Source organism: Marmota monax, unplaced genomic scaffold (genome assembly GCF_021218885.2).
Source record: "Marmota monax isolate L192 unplaced genomic scaffold, Marmota_monax_Labrador192_F-V1.1 WCK01_AAM20220418_F8-fsc00256, whole genome shotgun sequence".
NCBI lineage: Eukaryota > Metazoa > Chordata > Mammalia > Rodentia > Sciuridae > Marmota > Marmota monax.
The window spans coordinates 563,007-580,038 of record NW_026692286.1 but is presented as its reverse complement, the minus strand read 5'-3'; the positions used below and the strand labels follow the sequence as shown (position 1 = coordinate 580,038).

At 42.5% G+C, this 17,032-nt stretch overlaps 1 protein-coding gene across 1 annotated transcript in view; it reads right to left on the bottom strand.

Annotated features, from left to right (window-relative positions):
- Positions 1-2,663: 2,663 nt before the first annotated feature.
- Wwtr1 (WW domain containing transcription regulator 1) overlaps positions 2,664-17,032 on the bottom strand; it is a 124,423-nt gene continuing 110,054 nt past the window's right edge. The window contains exons 5-7 of the mRNA XM_046440468.2: positions 11,696-11,829; positions 10,233-10,345; positions 2,664-6,128 (exon numbers count right to left, since the gene is read on the bottom strand). Of these exons, the coding sequence (XP_046296424.1) occupies positions 5,944-6,128; positions 10,233-10,345; positions 11,696-11,829 (432 nt within the window). The 3' untranslated portion in view covers positions 2,664-5,943. The remainder of the gene's footprint in view (positions 6,129-10,232; positions 10,346-11,695; positions 11,830-17,032) is intronic.

Genomic DNA, 17,032 nt, shown 5'->3' with positions numbered 1-17,032 from the left:
CAACTTCATGATTAATTCAAGAAACAACCTGCAAGAGCAGGACATTTTGTAGATGCAAAGGACAGGCAACACCTGTTTCTAGCTGCAGTAGTGCACAGGCTTCTGCAAACACTCTTGCTGGGAATATAAATTGGTACCATCCTTGTGGGGGAAAATATTTGATAGAATATTGATGGGCCTGACTCTGTACCTACATGGTATCTTGCTCATTGTGCAGGGAAGTCTTAACACAGAACGCTGTTTTGGGACAAAGTGCTGTCAGAACACTGGCAAGCGCAATTTCCTTGCTCCTTTGACAGCAAGTTATTCCCTTGTTGGTACAAGGTCGGCCTGTGTGGCAGTTTCTAGACTCCTGCTGTCTGGACTCCTGTAAGATAACATCTTGTGTACCACCTCTGGCTTATCATGACTGTCACATGTAAATTGGCCCATACTCTTATTAAAGCTATTTTTGCTGCGCAATAAAGCAGAGCCGTTCTCTGAAACCATCTAGGAGAGGTTTCTCCCCATCCTCAAGCTCCCCAAAGTCCATGCTGGAAGAGCAGGCCCCTCTGCAATGGAATCTATCTAGATTTAAAATCATGTACCTTTTGATGCAGCGATTCCTTTCCTAGGAATTTATCCTCTACCTGTCGTCCACAAAAGTGGGCAGTGCACAGCAGCACTACTCACAGGGACAAAAACCAACAGCATACATCCATACAGAGGAGCATTATCAGCTGTTTAAAGTAACAGGGGAAAAACAAACATGAACTGGCAGAAATGAAGCCTCTGCTGGAGGGCGGGACCTGCGTGGACTGCAGACCTCTGTTCCAGGGCGGGCTGCAGACTTCAGCAGCTCACCACAGATTTCTTCTTTCTGGATTTTGTCCGACGAATTTGAAGAATGAAATCCACAGAGGAGCATGGGTGAGTGTAACAGTAGGACTCACTTAACTGTGACTGGAAACAGAAGTCCTCCGGAGTGAGAGAGAGAACACAAGGGGTGCCATTGGAGTGGGTCGGTTTAGAGGTTCATACATGCTTGGGTCAATGCTGCTGGTCCAAATGAATGCTTTTCAGTGTCTGGGAAAGTCACCATCACACACTGGTTAGCCCTGCAAGCCTATTCAGGTCTGCCCCACTTCAACCTTCCCCTATTGGTCTGGAAGGGGAGGTTAAGGCCAGGAGGCTCTGGCAGGGAGTGCGGGTTCTGGGCTGCAGTGCTAGGTGGACGCTGTGCTCACCACCAGCCCTTCCCTCCACAGCTCTGGGACAAGGATCTGGCTTCAGAGAGATGTCCATTGACGTATCTGTTGCTTATTGGGCAACCCTGTGTAAATTATTTGACTTCTCTACACCTCAATGTCCCTATCTGGGAATTGAGGCCAGTATTTGAAATGATATTGCTGTATGGATTAGATGATGCTTCTCAGGTGTTTTGCACAACATCTAGGACATAATGTTCAACAAGTATTAGTGATATCAGTTATTGTTAAGAGAAAAAAGTGAAAGTGTCAAAATAGCAGGTACTGCTTTTATGATTTAAAATATCCAACTTATAGGGGAAAAATATTTTGTAAATCTGAGATTTGAGAGGATATAGAAGTTTTTTTATTTGACATGTTGATGCTTAACATTTTCAACCCTGAACACTTAACACCTACAAATGATGACACAGATCCTGGGAGGTTGAGAAGCCACTTCCCCTGGCACCTCCTTCCAGGTTCCTCTGAGGCTCCTGCCAAACAGTGCTCTCACGTGACCCATCCACCCAGTGGACACAAGTATGGGACAATGGGATCCAAAGAAACTTTAAGGACAGAGAGCACTGTCCCAAGCATGAATGATGAGCAGCTATTCTGATTTTAGGCTTTTTGTTTGTTTTAGTACTAGGGATCTAATCCAGGGCACTTTACCACTGAGCCACGTCCCCAGCACTTTTTTATTTTTTGTTTTGAGACAGGGTCTCACTAGGTTGCTTAGGGTCTCACTACATTGCTGAGTCTGGCCTCAAACCTGCAGTCCTCCTGCCTCAGACTACTGAGTCTCTGGTTTTAGTTTTGAGAGCAACAACAAAAAGCTAAATCATATGGTCAATAATAGGCAAGAATAAGAATCCTGTAATTCTGATGTCTTGTTACCTCTGTGAAGTTGTTGGCAGGACAGCATGGCTTTTTAAAGAAATACATACCTTTAAAAAACCTCGGGGGGCGGGGATGGAGGGGCACAGAGTGGTGGCACATGCCTGTAATCCCAATGGCTGGGGAGGCTAAGGCAGGATTCTAAGTTCAATGCCAGCCCCAACAACTTAGTGGGACCTGTCTCTAAATAATATATATTTATTTACCATATATATATATATATATATATATTTTTTTTTTTTAAGGGCTGGGGATGTGGCTCAGTGGTTAAATGCCCCTGGGTTCAATCACTGGTACCAATTTTTTTTTTTTTTTAAATCTCAGGGGGCTACTTCAAATAAAGTGGAAATTAGAATTCTGTCGACATCTAGAGTATTGAAGAGTATTGAAGTTCAGGCATGGGAGCCAAAAAAAGCATCTTCCTACAGAATTTTCCTTCCTTTGTTGTCTGCCAAGAGGTTACATAAGTCTCTCCATTCTGTTCCACCCAAAACGCTCGGTATGAAGAACATACATGAATAACAAGACAAAGACTCCAAGTGGAAACTCAATTGTATTTATTTTTCTTATACAGAATCAAAGAAGTAAAAATCAGTACCAAACTCCAGGTAAAAGGGTTTGATCTGATTGATTTGGCTGCATACTTTTTTTATGCATAACATTCTAAATTAAAAATAAACACACGTCATATTACAAAATGTAGAAGTAAAATTTTAAAAAATTTAAAGTACTAGCACAAATGATGTAGTGTTGGGGAAACAGTCTCTGTCAAATCACCCATTTTTCCAATTAAATTAGTCCACAATTTCTTTCTTTCTTTTTTTTTTTTAACAGCTTATTTTTTTCACAGAAGTTGGCTGTACTTCCAGAAGTTCCTTTCTCATTACAGGGTGAGAATGTGACTTGTACTCAGCAAGTCTGTCGCTCCACCTTCTTCTGCAGAGAGCTTTTCTACCAGGTGGGGGCCACAGCTACCAGCACACAGAATACTCCACTCTGTTTCACACCTTCCTGTGTATTGTGTGCTCAGTGAAAGAAATGGCAGTTTATATCCTAAGTACTAATGTGAAACACTGTCTACCAATTACTTAGATTTTAAAAAATGACAAATAAATTTTGACAATTTATTTGCTTCATAAGAAAATGTATTTTATCAGAAAAAAAATCTTGAATAAAAAAATCTCTGAAATTACTTTTCAATTTCGATTTTGAAATATGGCTTTTCTCTAACAAGATTTTGGGATGAGATGGTGAAATTTATTGACTGGTTTTGAATGAAAAATACTAGATATCCTGGCAGCTGTCTTAATAAAAAGAAATATAAATAGCACCTTATCATGACTTCTGAGGGGTTTTAACACTTAAAATAAGAGAAACAGCCATCAGAAAGCTGCTCTGACAGGCTGTGGGTGCAGCTCCGTGGAGCCCGGCCTGGCACACTGGTTTGAATCCCAGCCCCCCCCCCCCCCCCCCCCCCCCGCCAAAAAAAAAAAAAAAGCTCTTACTTTAGATTTTTAGCCTTAATGTTCTTTAATGAGACCATATTTAATGGCCTTAAAAACAACAAAAAATTATACCTGGCTTTATCTATTAGTAAACAAATAAGGTCCCTAGTTCACTCTGAAAAATATTTATTATATTCATTGATAAATGTTCCAACTAATTTCACTAAAAAAATGATACTAGAATTTTCTAATGGCACAAGCTTACTAGAAAATTACTCCTAAAAGGTGGTAATGTAAATCATCAATGATTAACTGCTTTTAAAAAAAAAAAAAAAAAAAAAGGGTATCTGTATCTTTTACATTTAATAACCTGAAAATGAGTCTATAAAAATATTTTTTTAAAAGTACAGTAACACTGCTGAGTTCTGTTAGGTCCCTTCTATTTGTTTTTTCTTAGAAAGAATGTACAACTCTTTTTGCAATTTTTGCTAACAAAAGAGGAAAATAAAGAGTGTTCCCTTTCAATTTAGTAGCAACACAAACACCTTCCTCACCTCTCTCTGCTTAGAGAGAGCAAAAGGAATCAGTGGAACAAAAGCCCCTGACCTCAGGCAGTCAGTGCCGCAGGCAACAGCCGTCCCACTGCTTAGTGCCCTGGGGACAGTGCCACAGGGCTGGCCCCCAACTCCCATAAAGTGCACCAAAGCCCTCTTTTCTTCTACCACAGTCTCCTGGCACAAAGTCTGTGGCAGAAGGCTGCTGCTCTGCTCCGTGGGGGCACCTCTCACACTTGCCTGTCCTACCTTCAGGGACTATGCCTTGTCTGTCTCTATGTCACACTAGTGTCCTTTCCACTACGTGCCATTCAATTTACCACTTCATCTCTGACCTTTTCACTTGCCTTCTTTCCAGCTAGATCAAGTATATTCTGTGCATCTCTATTCTGGTAGATCAAAAAGGATCTCATTTAAGATCCCCAACAAATAAGCCCCCATGGGAACTGAATGTTTCCTTTTAGAGACCTGAATTATTAATGTCTTTGAAAAAAGAGATTAAATTCATAGAGTATAAATAATATCAGTTCAAAACATTAACAGTCGAGGACTTCATTGGCGAGGCAGGGGGCTTCGTGCCAGGTGAACATGCCACTCTCAGTCCTTGAAGGCTAATGAAGAGAGATTCTTGTTTCTATAAGAGGTATTGAGTATATAGCTCATGCCTTTTTAGATCAACTGTAGCAACAGAGTTAGGATAATATACGTAGGAACCAATTTTCCTGCATTCAGAAACATGTCTCCACTACACCCTTGGAGGGTGACTTTTTAAACGTCAGTCAGAGATCTGCTTCATCCTTCAGTTTCATAGATGTGATTATTTAAAACATTAGAAATTTTTAAAACAAAACTGACAAAGCTTGGCAATTTAAAAAGCAACAGCTCATTGCGTGTACTATTAGGTTGAATCTATGTTGTCCTGATGTTTCAGAATAGTTTCAAAAGACAAAAATATAGTTGCCACTGATTTATCAAAAACATCTAGTTGGTCTTTGTTGTCAGCTACAAAATTACAGTGTTTTATAAAATAAACATTGAATTCTGAGCTGCATTTTTTTTTTAGAAATCTAAGTTGCAATATAAAAAAAGTTTTATTTAATAAATGCTCATTTTAGTCTGAAATTGATCTCTTTCACAGGTCTCTAGTATAAGCCTGTGGCTGATTCTGCTGTTACCCTCCTGCTGGGAAGGCCAGGTTGTACAGATACTATGCAGCAGAGGACCAAGGAGACACTCCAATAGAACTGTGTGTCCCTCTTTCAGAGGCTGTCAGAGCCAGCATGGATTCAAAACTAGGCTGCATTCCATAGAGCAGGATTTTGCTACCCAATACAACAACGTTGTAAAACTCATTGAGTAGGTTTAAAGCACTTGGTACTACTGTAATACACTCAGCTTTAGAGACGTAAATCAGGTCAAATTTTGTGCACATTTCCTGGACCAAGCTGCCCATCTGAATTCACTGGCTGTGATCAGCTTTCTATGGTTTATAATCAATTTATGTATAAATTTCAACTAATACACATAAAGCTTAGCCATGGGGCAGCAGAGAATGAAGAGAAGTAATTCTGCATAACCAATTCTATAGGCACAATTCTGCATCATCTGTCTCAGAAATGCAGGCTTGCAGAAAATAAAGATAGAACATTTATTCATGTTTAACTTAAGTCACTGTCAATCAAAACCAGGCATTGATGAAACTGGCCACATGGACAGGAAGGAAAAGGAGTCACAGAGGCAGAAAGCCGTGCACTGTCGCTTTCTCCAAGAGGCCTAGGAAATGTCAGGTTGCACTGCACCCCAGTGACAAAATGGTAGCCATTACAGCCAGGTTAGAAAGGGCTCACTTTTGTTCAGAGCCGACTCTACGTCATTGAAGAGGGGGATCAGATCTTCAGACTCCAGCGTTCCTAGGTCAACGTTGGTTCCCGGAAGACAGTCAAGGAAATCAGGGAAGCGGGTCTGTTGCGGGTTGATGTTCATAGGTGTCTGACCTGTGGTTTCTCCTGTAACAGAATGAAAGGAAGCCATGGTAAGTTCTTCTTGCAAGGTCTTGCGAGAGGGACAGTTTAAATGTTAACACAACTGTTACCTTCATACTTTCAGACAGTACATTAATGAATTTCACTTGTAAGAGGTACAGAGGTGCTGGGGTCATCTGAAATGGGTAGCCGTGACCCAGAATGGAAATGTAAGAGCCTGGGATCTATGCCTTCCTGTGACAGAGACATGAAGGGTTGTTTCAAGAAACAGAGGCCCTGCCTGGGATGAATATCTTATCACACAGCTGCACTCCATGGTCTGACTGTGAGCTGCTTTCTACTCTCGCCATCCTTGCTGATGTTTGGGGACAGTGGTGTGAGGTTTCTTTTACTCGTGCCATGTTAGAAGACTGTCTTCATGAGGGTGTTGGGCACCATGTACACAGGGGATCTGCAGGTCCTCCGCCCCACACACCCCACGACAAGCCACCTCCTTTTATTTTGCTTAAACCACGATTTTTATTTTGCTTAAACCACGATTTCCTAAACCCAATAAATTATCTAATCCTATTTTGGCAGAATGTATCTCTGAATAAAACCAGAATACTTCAGAGCACCATTGAGAAAACGCCAGAACATTGAGTAGCTGGAACAGGACAGGAAGAATCTGTCCTTCACCTGTAAGACCACTGGAGGAAGTCTTCAGAGACCTGTCACCAGACTTTTAGCTGTGTGACCTTAGACATATTTGCTTGTCTAAATAAAATATGAAATGAATAAAATGCAAAATAGTGTCTGGCACACACCAAGGCTGTCCACATAAAAAACAGAAAATGTTTGTGGATCGTGCTAGGAGAAAGAAAAATCTAGACATTCAACTATTGAACAACTAGTTGATTCAAACAGCCCCACATTTTCTGAAGGGATAAACTACCTCAAAGATTGAGAAGGGCTGCGGCTGCAGCTCAGCAGCAGAGCACTTGGCCAGCATGTGTGAGGCACTGAGTTTGATCCTTAGCATCATATAAAAATAAGTAAATAAAATAAAGGCATGATATCAATTTGTAACTACCAAAAAAAAAAAAAAAACAACTGACTTGAGAGGCACTGATAACTGAGGCCAGCTTCCACCAGAACAACATTGGAAGGGAAGAAACTCGCTATGTTAGTTTTTGGTTTATACATGCAGTGGCCTTCCTAAAAAGTATACATACAGGTTGCATCATATTGATAAAAGTACAGAAATTTTATTTTATCCATATGTGTTTCCCAAGGAAGACTTACTGAGCAGTGAAGGAAGAAAACTTTTGGTGACAGTAAAGCACATGGCTTTTCTAGAAGTCACAAAATATCCATGACTCTTGGCTGATATTTTATAGTATTTTTTGAAGAGCAGTAATTTGAAAAATTAAATTATATGCAACAACATGACCTCAATAGAGTGCTTCAGATACTGAAAAACAACATTAAAAATAGAAAAGAAAGTCCAAAATAACTTTCTTCTACCATTACAGCATAACAGATGAAAAGGAGGTTTTAAAATTGATCTATCCCAAAAAGCTATTCAATCTTAAGGGCTAGATATCTTTTTTATCTTCATTTCCAGTGAGAATCATTGTTCCAACTTTCTAATACTTAAAACATATATTTTAGTCAAATGAAATCCCTGATTTAAGGACTCACTCCAATCCTTACTTCCCAGGATTGATGGGAAGCACAGGGAGTCAGGTCGAGCTTCTCCTCAGGGTTGACCATCTTCAACTGTCTGCCTGGATCAACTTGGAAATCTCCTAGTAATACTAGGGTCTTTGTAGTTTTGTCCACTTAAAAGGTGGATGACAGGGGCTGGGGTTGTGCTCAGTGACAGAGCGCTTACCTCGCACACGTGAGGCACTGGGTTCCATCCTCAGCACCACATAAAAATAAATAAACAAAATAAAGACATTGTGTCCATGTATAACTTTTATATATATAAGTTTTTTAAAAAGTAGATGAGATAAAAACCAGACAATTCTTGCAAGGGTGTGATTATTGTAGAAAGTTCTAGAAGGATGGATGTGTGCCCAGCTTTTGCTCATGCTGGTCCCTGTGCTCTGTCCTCACACCAAGCCCAGCTGTTGTTTGGTGTGCATGGTGAGGAGGGAATGCTCAGCTGGCCCATTTCCATCTGGCCTGTGGCCAACGTGTGCTCAGCAGGATTAACGGATGTCCTTTAGCCACACTTGAGGTCTGCCTTCCCTGGTTCTCCTCAGCTGCTTGCTATGTGGCAGCATGTCTCCCCTTGAGAGGGTTAATGCCCACTTCCTTTAAGACTTCACAGAGGTGGCCCTAAACTTAAGTCCCTTTCACAGCTTCTTATATAGAGGGGCAGATTTTTGTGCTAGGATTCGACCCGTGATATAAAGTGAGCACATTGCTCCCACTTCATGGGTGAGAATCTGAGGCCCACGGAGGTTAGGTGCCCACAGTAGCTACCAGAAAGTAGAGAAGCAAGGCTTCAACCCAGGTTGCCTGTCTGCAAAGACCATTTTCTTTTCAAGACACCATTTAATTCCACCTTATGGTTCATAACACTCCCCATCTTCTGACTTGAGGTCACAATTTTTAAAACATGGAAAAGAATCCTTTCTTTCTTTTCTTTTTTTAGATCTCCAGAGGCTTTTTCCTTATCTAACTTTTGATTTTTGCCCTTACTGGCTTCCTTGTGTTTAAAAGATGAAAGTAAACAGCTATTATATAAGAAGGAGCCCCTGAATCAGGCCGATCCAAGGAAGCAAAATAAACCTAACACCAAAAAGGAAAGAAGGATGAAAGGGGACGGGGAGAGAGAAAACAGCAGCAATGAATTGAAGAACAGTAAAATGATAGTTCAAACTATTCTGTTCAGCTCCTCAGGAGACCACTGTGCGGCCGTCGGACAGCAAGGCCGCAGGACCACCCAGCCCAGGAGTTGCTCCCTGCCACACCCCAGGACCTGGCTGGTCTGACTCTCAGGCCCCCCGACAACAGGGACCATGGCACAAAGGAGTCACCTAGGAGCAGGCACTCCAGACAAATGCTTGGGGAAGCAATTTTCAATTTTTGTCACACAACAATTAATTTTCTATCATCCATGACAATGGAGGAGAAACTTGCCTGGGTAACTCCAAAGAGTAGACACTTCAGCTGTCATTTGGTTCTGGTTCTAGAATATTTTCTGGGAGTTATGAGTTTCATAATTAAGTCTAGATTAAGCAAATAAGACTAAATTCAGATTTTGCAATTGGAGGGCTCCCTCCTAGAGAATGGGAGAAGTACTGTATTTCACAGCATTGACATATATTCTCCAGTATTCTGTGCATCCTAATCTTGCATAAAAAATAGTTTAGTAATAAATTAATTTTAAGTAACACCGGCACAATAAAAAAAAAGCTTCATATAAAGGTTGCACCCCGCTTTTTTGCAAAACATACATACAAGAAGCATAAATTCTGCAACGATTATGTAGTGAAATGGGGTAGGAGGCATTCTCAAAGCCTGCCGAGCCCTGGCCTGAGGATGCACAGGCTGAGGACCAGGGAGAAGTCATTCTGGAGTTCTTCTTTTTAATTGCAAGAGAGGGAATCATCACCATCGTGGAACTCCGAGTCGACAGTGTAACATGCTCTGAGTGACTTACCTCTCTACATGCCTACTTCCAGTTGCTCCCCAAATGCAGCAAATAACATGGAAACATCTGTGATTGGCGGAACTGTAACTAGCAACATTTTCCAGGACAAAAAGTGGCCTGTCCATTATACTTTAAAACTACGGACAGTAGGAGCAACGGCAGAAGAGTGGCAAAGCAGACAGGTCTCTTAGTACAACTGTGAACAAGGGACTATGAGGAGCAGAGATGAGCTTTTACAAAACAGTAATTAAAATCCTGTGCCCATGTATGAAACTGTTTGGGAAGTTCTGGGAAAGAGGCTGGAGTTCATTAATAGTGAATTGATTAATTAATAGTGCCTGTGGGTTACGCAGCTTTTCAGGAGTCATTTTATGTTGTCATTGAGATTTTGTGTTTCTTGTTGGATTTTAGAGTTAAGGTGACAAAGGGACAAATCGAAAGTGAAAACACATTGTAAGCACTGACAGGCTGTGCCCCACCTGTGTCCATCTCGTCCACGTTGCTGAGAAAGTCCTCAGGGGTGGTGGGGACACTGTAGCACCCTAACCCCAGGCCGCTGTCGGTGCTCTGCTCCCTTGAGTGGTAGGGCCCCCTGCAGAGCAAATCAGGGAGAGACATCACTAACCCACTCAATGCACTGCACAGTCGCATCACAGCCCCAGAAACCGTGTGGCTCTGTCATTGGCTCAACTTTCCAGGTAGTGAAGGGAGAAGACAGCACCTCCCTTCACTCTGAAATATACATTCTGATGTTAATGTAATCAAATTGTAAGCAAGCAAAACTGGCCATTCACAATGAATGGCCCTTGATTTTCTTTCCATCTTCAAATAACCATTTGGATACTGTTCTACAGAGTATGATACCATTTATGTGGAATTTAAAAAAAAAAAAAACAGAAAACAAAATTCAACACTGCTATGGATATACACACTAACAAAAGATATATACATGATGGGCATACGCCAGTTCCTGCATAGTGGCTACATGAGGAAGAGAAGAGAGAAAGAAACGAGAGTTCAGTATTGGAGGGATGGCTTCACATGGTAAGTGTAATACTTTATTTATAAAAATATAAGACTGGATGGAAATATGGCAAATCTGGGTAGTGGGTAAATTAGTAACTTCCTTGTTATTCTTTACACTTTTCTGTACTTTAAAATCAACAACTTAAAACACTCATACCTTCATTATTTCAGTTCATGTTTGTTTTCTTACCTGTCTTGTATTCTTTTGCCAGAAGCAAGGGCACTAGGACATGGAGAACAGAGAGTGGCCCCCATGTGCTTAAAAGGCCACAGGTGATGGCGACATCTGCACATGCAGACACAACTGCCTAAAGCATCTTTTCATTCTGCTCCTTTGTTTCGTTTGTTTTTTAAAGAAACATCATCTACTTTAATTAAGTTTTTAATTATAAAATAATTTTAAACACACACAGAAGATGCAAAACGATTAGAGTGTCCGTGCACCCCCCACCCAACTTCTTCTATGACAGCATCCCACACAGCCACAGTGCAGTATAGAAGCCTGGGAACAGATGTTGTGGAATCCTACTAACTAAACTATAGCCTTATTTACATGTCACCATCAAAATATCATCTTTAATTATTTTGTTCTCAACTTGCCACATAATATGCTTTTATCCCCTACGTGGCCACCGAAAGCCATAAGATTCTTCCCAGTATAAACACTAGACAACACCATCCTATTTAAATGACAAATGCATTCCCAATTCTAACTGTGCACTAGGGGCTGACTATATAATTTTTAAAAGGCAGATGACTTCCTTGGCTTTTCTTTTTTCTACCAGTTCCTCCCACTTCCTGCTCTCACCCCAAACCTTAAGCTCCTTATCTTTTCCCAGTGTAAACCAAACCCCCTTTTAGTCTAGACTTCATAATAAATAGAGCAAAATTAAATGTCCCCCAAATGTTAACTTACCCATTGAGAAAAGGATCTGAGCTGTTATTAGTGATGGATCTCATGTCTGGGGTCATGGCAGGAGGGTTTGCAGCAGCCTGGACAGCGGCCATTGTCTCGGCTTCCATGGGGAGCTGTCTGCAGAGGGCAGCTTCCTGCAGAGGTACAAGGATTAGAGCAGAGTGTACTTGTGGGAGAAGCACTCACTAAATACAATGCACTTATATTAATTCCCAGTGAGTCTAAATCATCAGGAAGTCATGAGTGACATAAATCACCTTCCTACATTCACAAAGTTAAGGAGAAGTTCTGCTAACATTGGCCTCTGGACACTGACTTCTCCATGTACCACCCACAGGACTGTTTAAACACCAAATCACATCCAGGCTTCTCAGGCACTTTCTCAGAGACAAGGCTATTGCAGTCCCGATCTCAGAACAAATCTAAGCCAATCAATGCAATCGGATGACTCGGGACGAGTAGGTACATTCTAGTCCCTATTACTTACAGGCCAGCGAACCTGTATTACAGAATTCAGGATTTACATTAAATTACATCTGACAGTTTATGTCAATAATCAAGAAAACAGCTTAAAAATAAAAACATTTTTCTACTGCATTGTATTGTTGATGTGACTAACATGGCTGAGGTTGGAGACCACACAGAGCCAAACAGAACCCCATCAACAATTAGGTATCTGGGGGCACATGGGTTTTACCAGCAAGATCATGCTGCTAGAATTATTTTTTTAATCCAGCACTACTTTGCCAAGTAGAGTCAATACAAACGACTACGAATTTATTGACTACAATCACTTTCTCTAGGTAGTACCTCCTGGAGTTTGTCTGCTCTGACAAACATGAGCAGGAATTAAATTGCTTTCCAATGCACTGCTACTTCTGGAGAAGAAGGATTCTGTACAGTGTGCTGCTTGGAAACCAAGGAGAGGCTCCTCCCCAGACCACCATCTCCCACTCCAGGCTGAGGTCACTGAACCTCCCAGACCCCAAGCCATGGCTGCAGTGGTAAGCAGACTCAGGCCGTCTTGAGTTGCACATCTCATTAGCCCTCCCCAGTCCTAACATGCCATGACTTCAGAGAGGAACTGCCGTCTAGACAAGTCCCAGTGAAGTCATCGAATATAAAAACTTTCGGTTACTAGAGTTCATTCTGTTGTTTGTGGGAGTCCTGGTAGCGTGACGGCTGCAAACTGTGACGCCTGCTGGGTAACTTAGCCTGACATCAACACCCTGACCAGAAAGGGCCCCCGGGTCACTGCTGTTGGCCTGGATGGCAATTCGTCAGAATGCTTCACTCCCATACCTCATTCAGTGATCCATAGCAAGCACATAAGAAATAAAGGTATTTTAAAAATATGATTTTTAATCCATCATCTAAATCTTGGAAGAAAGTTTTGAATAAATCTAGAAAAGCCAAACTATTTTCTGATGGTTGCTTTTACACAGTGGGCAGCATGCCTTAGAAATGTTCCCCCAACAAAGTTTTCCCCAAAGTCTTGTGTAGGACGGTGGCAGGGCTGCACCAGGTGCCAAGAGCCGGTGCCACCAGCCCACTCCTGCAGCTTGCATGCCCTGGCCCTAGTGCAAAAACATCTGGCCACTGACACAATTTCTAGTTCCTTATAAACTACAAATGCGAGAATCTTGTGGCTGATAACCTTCATTATATATATTAAAAAAGACTTTAACTGGAAGCTTCTATTCTTCAACCATAAATGAATAAATGTGGGAGTTTACCTCCAAACAAATACCATTTTAAACATAAAAGTTGATGGGGTGACAGTATTTCCTTATATTTCACAGAATTTTATCACCATGTCTGAAAAATTCATAAAAAATCCAGGTTCAATTTGTAAAATCCAGAAGGATCTGAATTCAAATAAGAAGAATCATTTCTGAAACCTCAGCTACTTTAGATAAAAAAGAGAAGAAGACTGTATATGAATGGTCATCTGTAATGACATATAATATAGAAATAAAATTCAAATTATAAGAACAAATCTCAGAAACAAGATATAAAACATGTAGTTCTGAACTTCACTTTCATTTAGATTATTCCTGGAACATTCAAATACAGAGAATGTAAAATAATGATATATTGTTGCTAAACATATAAATAAAATTCAAAGGGACTATGTCACAGCCAAAGCTGCGAGGAAGACGTCTCACTGCGCCAGTTCATGTCAGCCGCTGTTTTGAGTTCAGAAGAGCTGAAGTTCTGCTCCCCAGCATTGACGGTGCTGCTGTCTGCTGCAGAGACTTGACAAGTCACCCTAAGAGGAAATGCTACCTGCTGACCACAGGGGTTCAAGTCTCACCCTCCATACAGATGATTGACACACGGGAGAATACAAAAGGATGTTGCGTGGAACTAAAAAAAGTGACTTTGAGAAACAGGCCAGTCTAAGCTACAAGGCCATTGCTCACAACGCAGCACCTTCTCTGAGACTCTTCCAAGATCATCTTCAGGTCACAAGGCACTATGCACAGCAACCAAAGTGAAGGTCATACCCCCCCACCCCCACCCCTGCTTCAGATCCTACCTGGATGGGGACCGTAGCCCCCAGCCCTGCCCGCACCCCTCCTAGTCCCTCACAGCTCCCCCTGGCTCTGAACAGTCTCTTGGTCTCTGCTGTTCCTTCACTCCACACCATCTGTCCCTCTGCTTGGAGCCCACTCCTCAGATTTCCCCAAGGCTCATTATCTCACTCGCTGCTCATCTACAAACGTCACCCCCTCAGAGATGCTCCTCCCTAACCCTGTCCAACACAGCCTGCCTCTGTTAATTTGTCTCTTCCCCTGTATTTATTCTCTTCTCTCCACTTAGGCATTGGCTCTCTTTCATGCTGGAATGTGAGCTCATGCCAGCAAGGCCTCGTCTGTCTTGTCCACGTCTGTGCTGCTGCAACATGGCCATGCTGGGAACATAGTGTGTACTAAGGAAACACCCACTCGATGAATAAATGGACAGTTTCAATAGATCCAAGTGGAAAGATCTAAAGTCGCGATTAGTAATAAAAGGAAAAATAAACTGAGAGCATTTGCTCAACCTTCCACCACACAGATGAGTGACACAACAGCCTCTGCGTTCATCATAGCCAGGCGGGCGCTACACCGTCCACCCTAACTCTCTCCTGCTGCTCCCTCCCCAGCTCCTGACACGGGGCTATGCGGCCAGAGCAGTCCCCGGCAGGAAGTGGGCAGCCAATGCCTGGGTTCCGCCTGCCAAGCCACCTCCCAGCAAGCCTCTCACCCTCTGTGCTTCACAGTGGGAGCATGAGAGCTGCAGCCGGTGGGGGCTGCTGTGTGTGCAGTACAGGTGAGCAGCCGACCCCAGGCCTCACCAAGAGGAGGCTCCAGCATCAGTCCTGCCTCATCTCTGCATTCCAACCTCAAAAGACAAAAGCAAAAACAAAAACAAACCATGTAAAAGGGACACTTTCTGTGTGTCACAGACCCACTTTGAGAGGTAGGATATTTCTTCTGGGTCAGCTTTCACTTCACCAGGATTAAACCAAAGTGTGAAATTCATCGAAAGGCTAAGAAAACACTTTTGTTCAACAAGGAGAAGTTTATAACCTTTTATATAACATAAAAATCAGTAGGGCTGGGGATGTGGCTCAAACGGTAGCGCGCTCGCCTGGCTTGCGTGCGGCCCGGGTTCGATCCTCAGCACCACATACAAACAAAGATGTTGTGTCCGCCAATAACTAAAAAATAAATATTTGAAAAAAATTCTCTCTCTGTCTCTCTCTCTCTCTCTAAAAAAAAAAATCAGTTTTGAATATAAAGTGGTGAAAATTATATTTTATAATATAATACTTCTATATTTAAAATTTTTAAAATTCTAGCCTTTTTGAATGAAAATATTTCCTGATTTCTGCTCATGAATTAAAAGAAAAAGTACAGTATAAAATCTAAGTATGAGCTGGACATGGTGGTGCATGCCTATGATCCCAGTGACTTGGGAAGCTGAAGCAGGAGGACTACAAGTTGAAGGTCATCTTGGGCAACTTAGTGAGACCCTGTCTCAAAATTAAAAGGTTGGGGGGGTGGTGCTAGGTAGAACACCATGGGTTCAGTCTCTAATAACACCTAGTGTGTGTGTGTGTGTGTGTGTGTCTCTCTCTCTCTCTCACACACACACACACACACACACGATCAGTAACAAAAAAAAAAAAATCCAAGGATAAAAATAAAAGGACAGACCTCATGAACATGACCCCAGCCAAACAGGGGCGAGCCTGGGGTTTTCTTTGTTAACTTTTAAACTAAACTTAGATATGAGGTTAAGGTCCAGGCCCAGCATGACTGGCCATCACGAGACACCCACTGCCCTGGCATGGGTAGCAATGAAAGGCAAGCATCAGGTTTTACCTAGACCAGGAAATGACAGTCCAAACTGATGGAGCTAAAACAAGCCGTGTGCTGGGAAGGGAGGGGATGGTGGCCGAGGCTGGTCCAGTATGTGGCCCTTAGATCCACTGGTCCAGCAGAGATGAGGAAAGCCGAGCTCCAGGCACCACTGCACCCCAGCGCCATCTCTCATACCCACCTCTGACGGTGGCCTACCCACATGTCCCTCCAGTGTCCCTTCCATGTCCACCACCCTCCCCACTGCCATCCCCAAGAAGCCGTCCATTTCCAGGCTCACCAGTGCCTTGGGTCCCTCCCCATAGAGCCTCAGAAGTCCAATCCACATCCATGAGGGCTTGCGTGCCACCACAACCCAGCAAGTAACCACTCCCTCCCAGCTCTGAACTCTTATACAAAGGTGTCCACTGGCCTCTAAGCTTCCACATGCCTCAGGCAGACTCCTCATATGGCTCAAGGCAGCTCTTCCTATTAATGTAGAACCTTTTCTTAATGTCATCACTACCCATCCAAGTTCAAGATCCAAGTCAACAATTTCTTCCTTAGACCCCACAGAAGTTTTTTTTTTCTTTTTAATTTTTAGGTGGACACGATACCTTTATTTATTTTTATGTGGTACTCAGGATCAAACCCATGGGAGGCACATGCTCCACCACTGAGCCCCAGCCCCAGCCCCTTAGCAATTCTTTTGTTTACACCTGTATTTGGTCTTTAAAACATACTCCTGAGACTATCAGGTGCCGGGAACCATGTCTCACAGCAGCAACTGACAAGGAAGGGCCTTCTCCTCGTGAACATTCCAGAGTGGGAGGCAGACCATCAGGAAGAATGAAGGCTAAGGGTCAAGCCTCCTGCATCCCAGCTCCTAGAATCACCAGGCTCCACACCCTTGCCTTCTCCAGCAGCAGCTCATCACTGCTTCTTTGTGTATCCCACCGGCCTCCCTTCCGCCAGTCAATTTCCA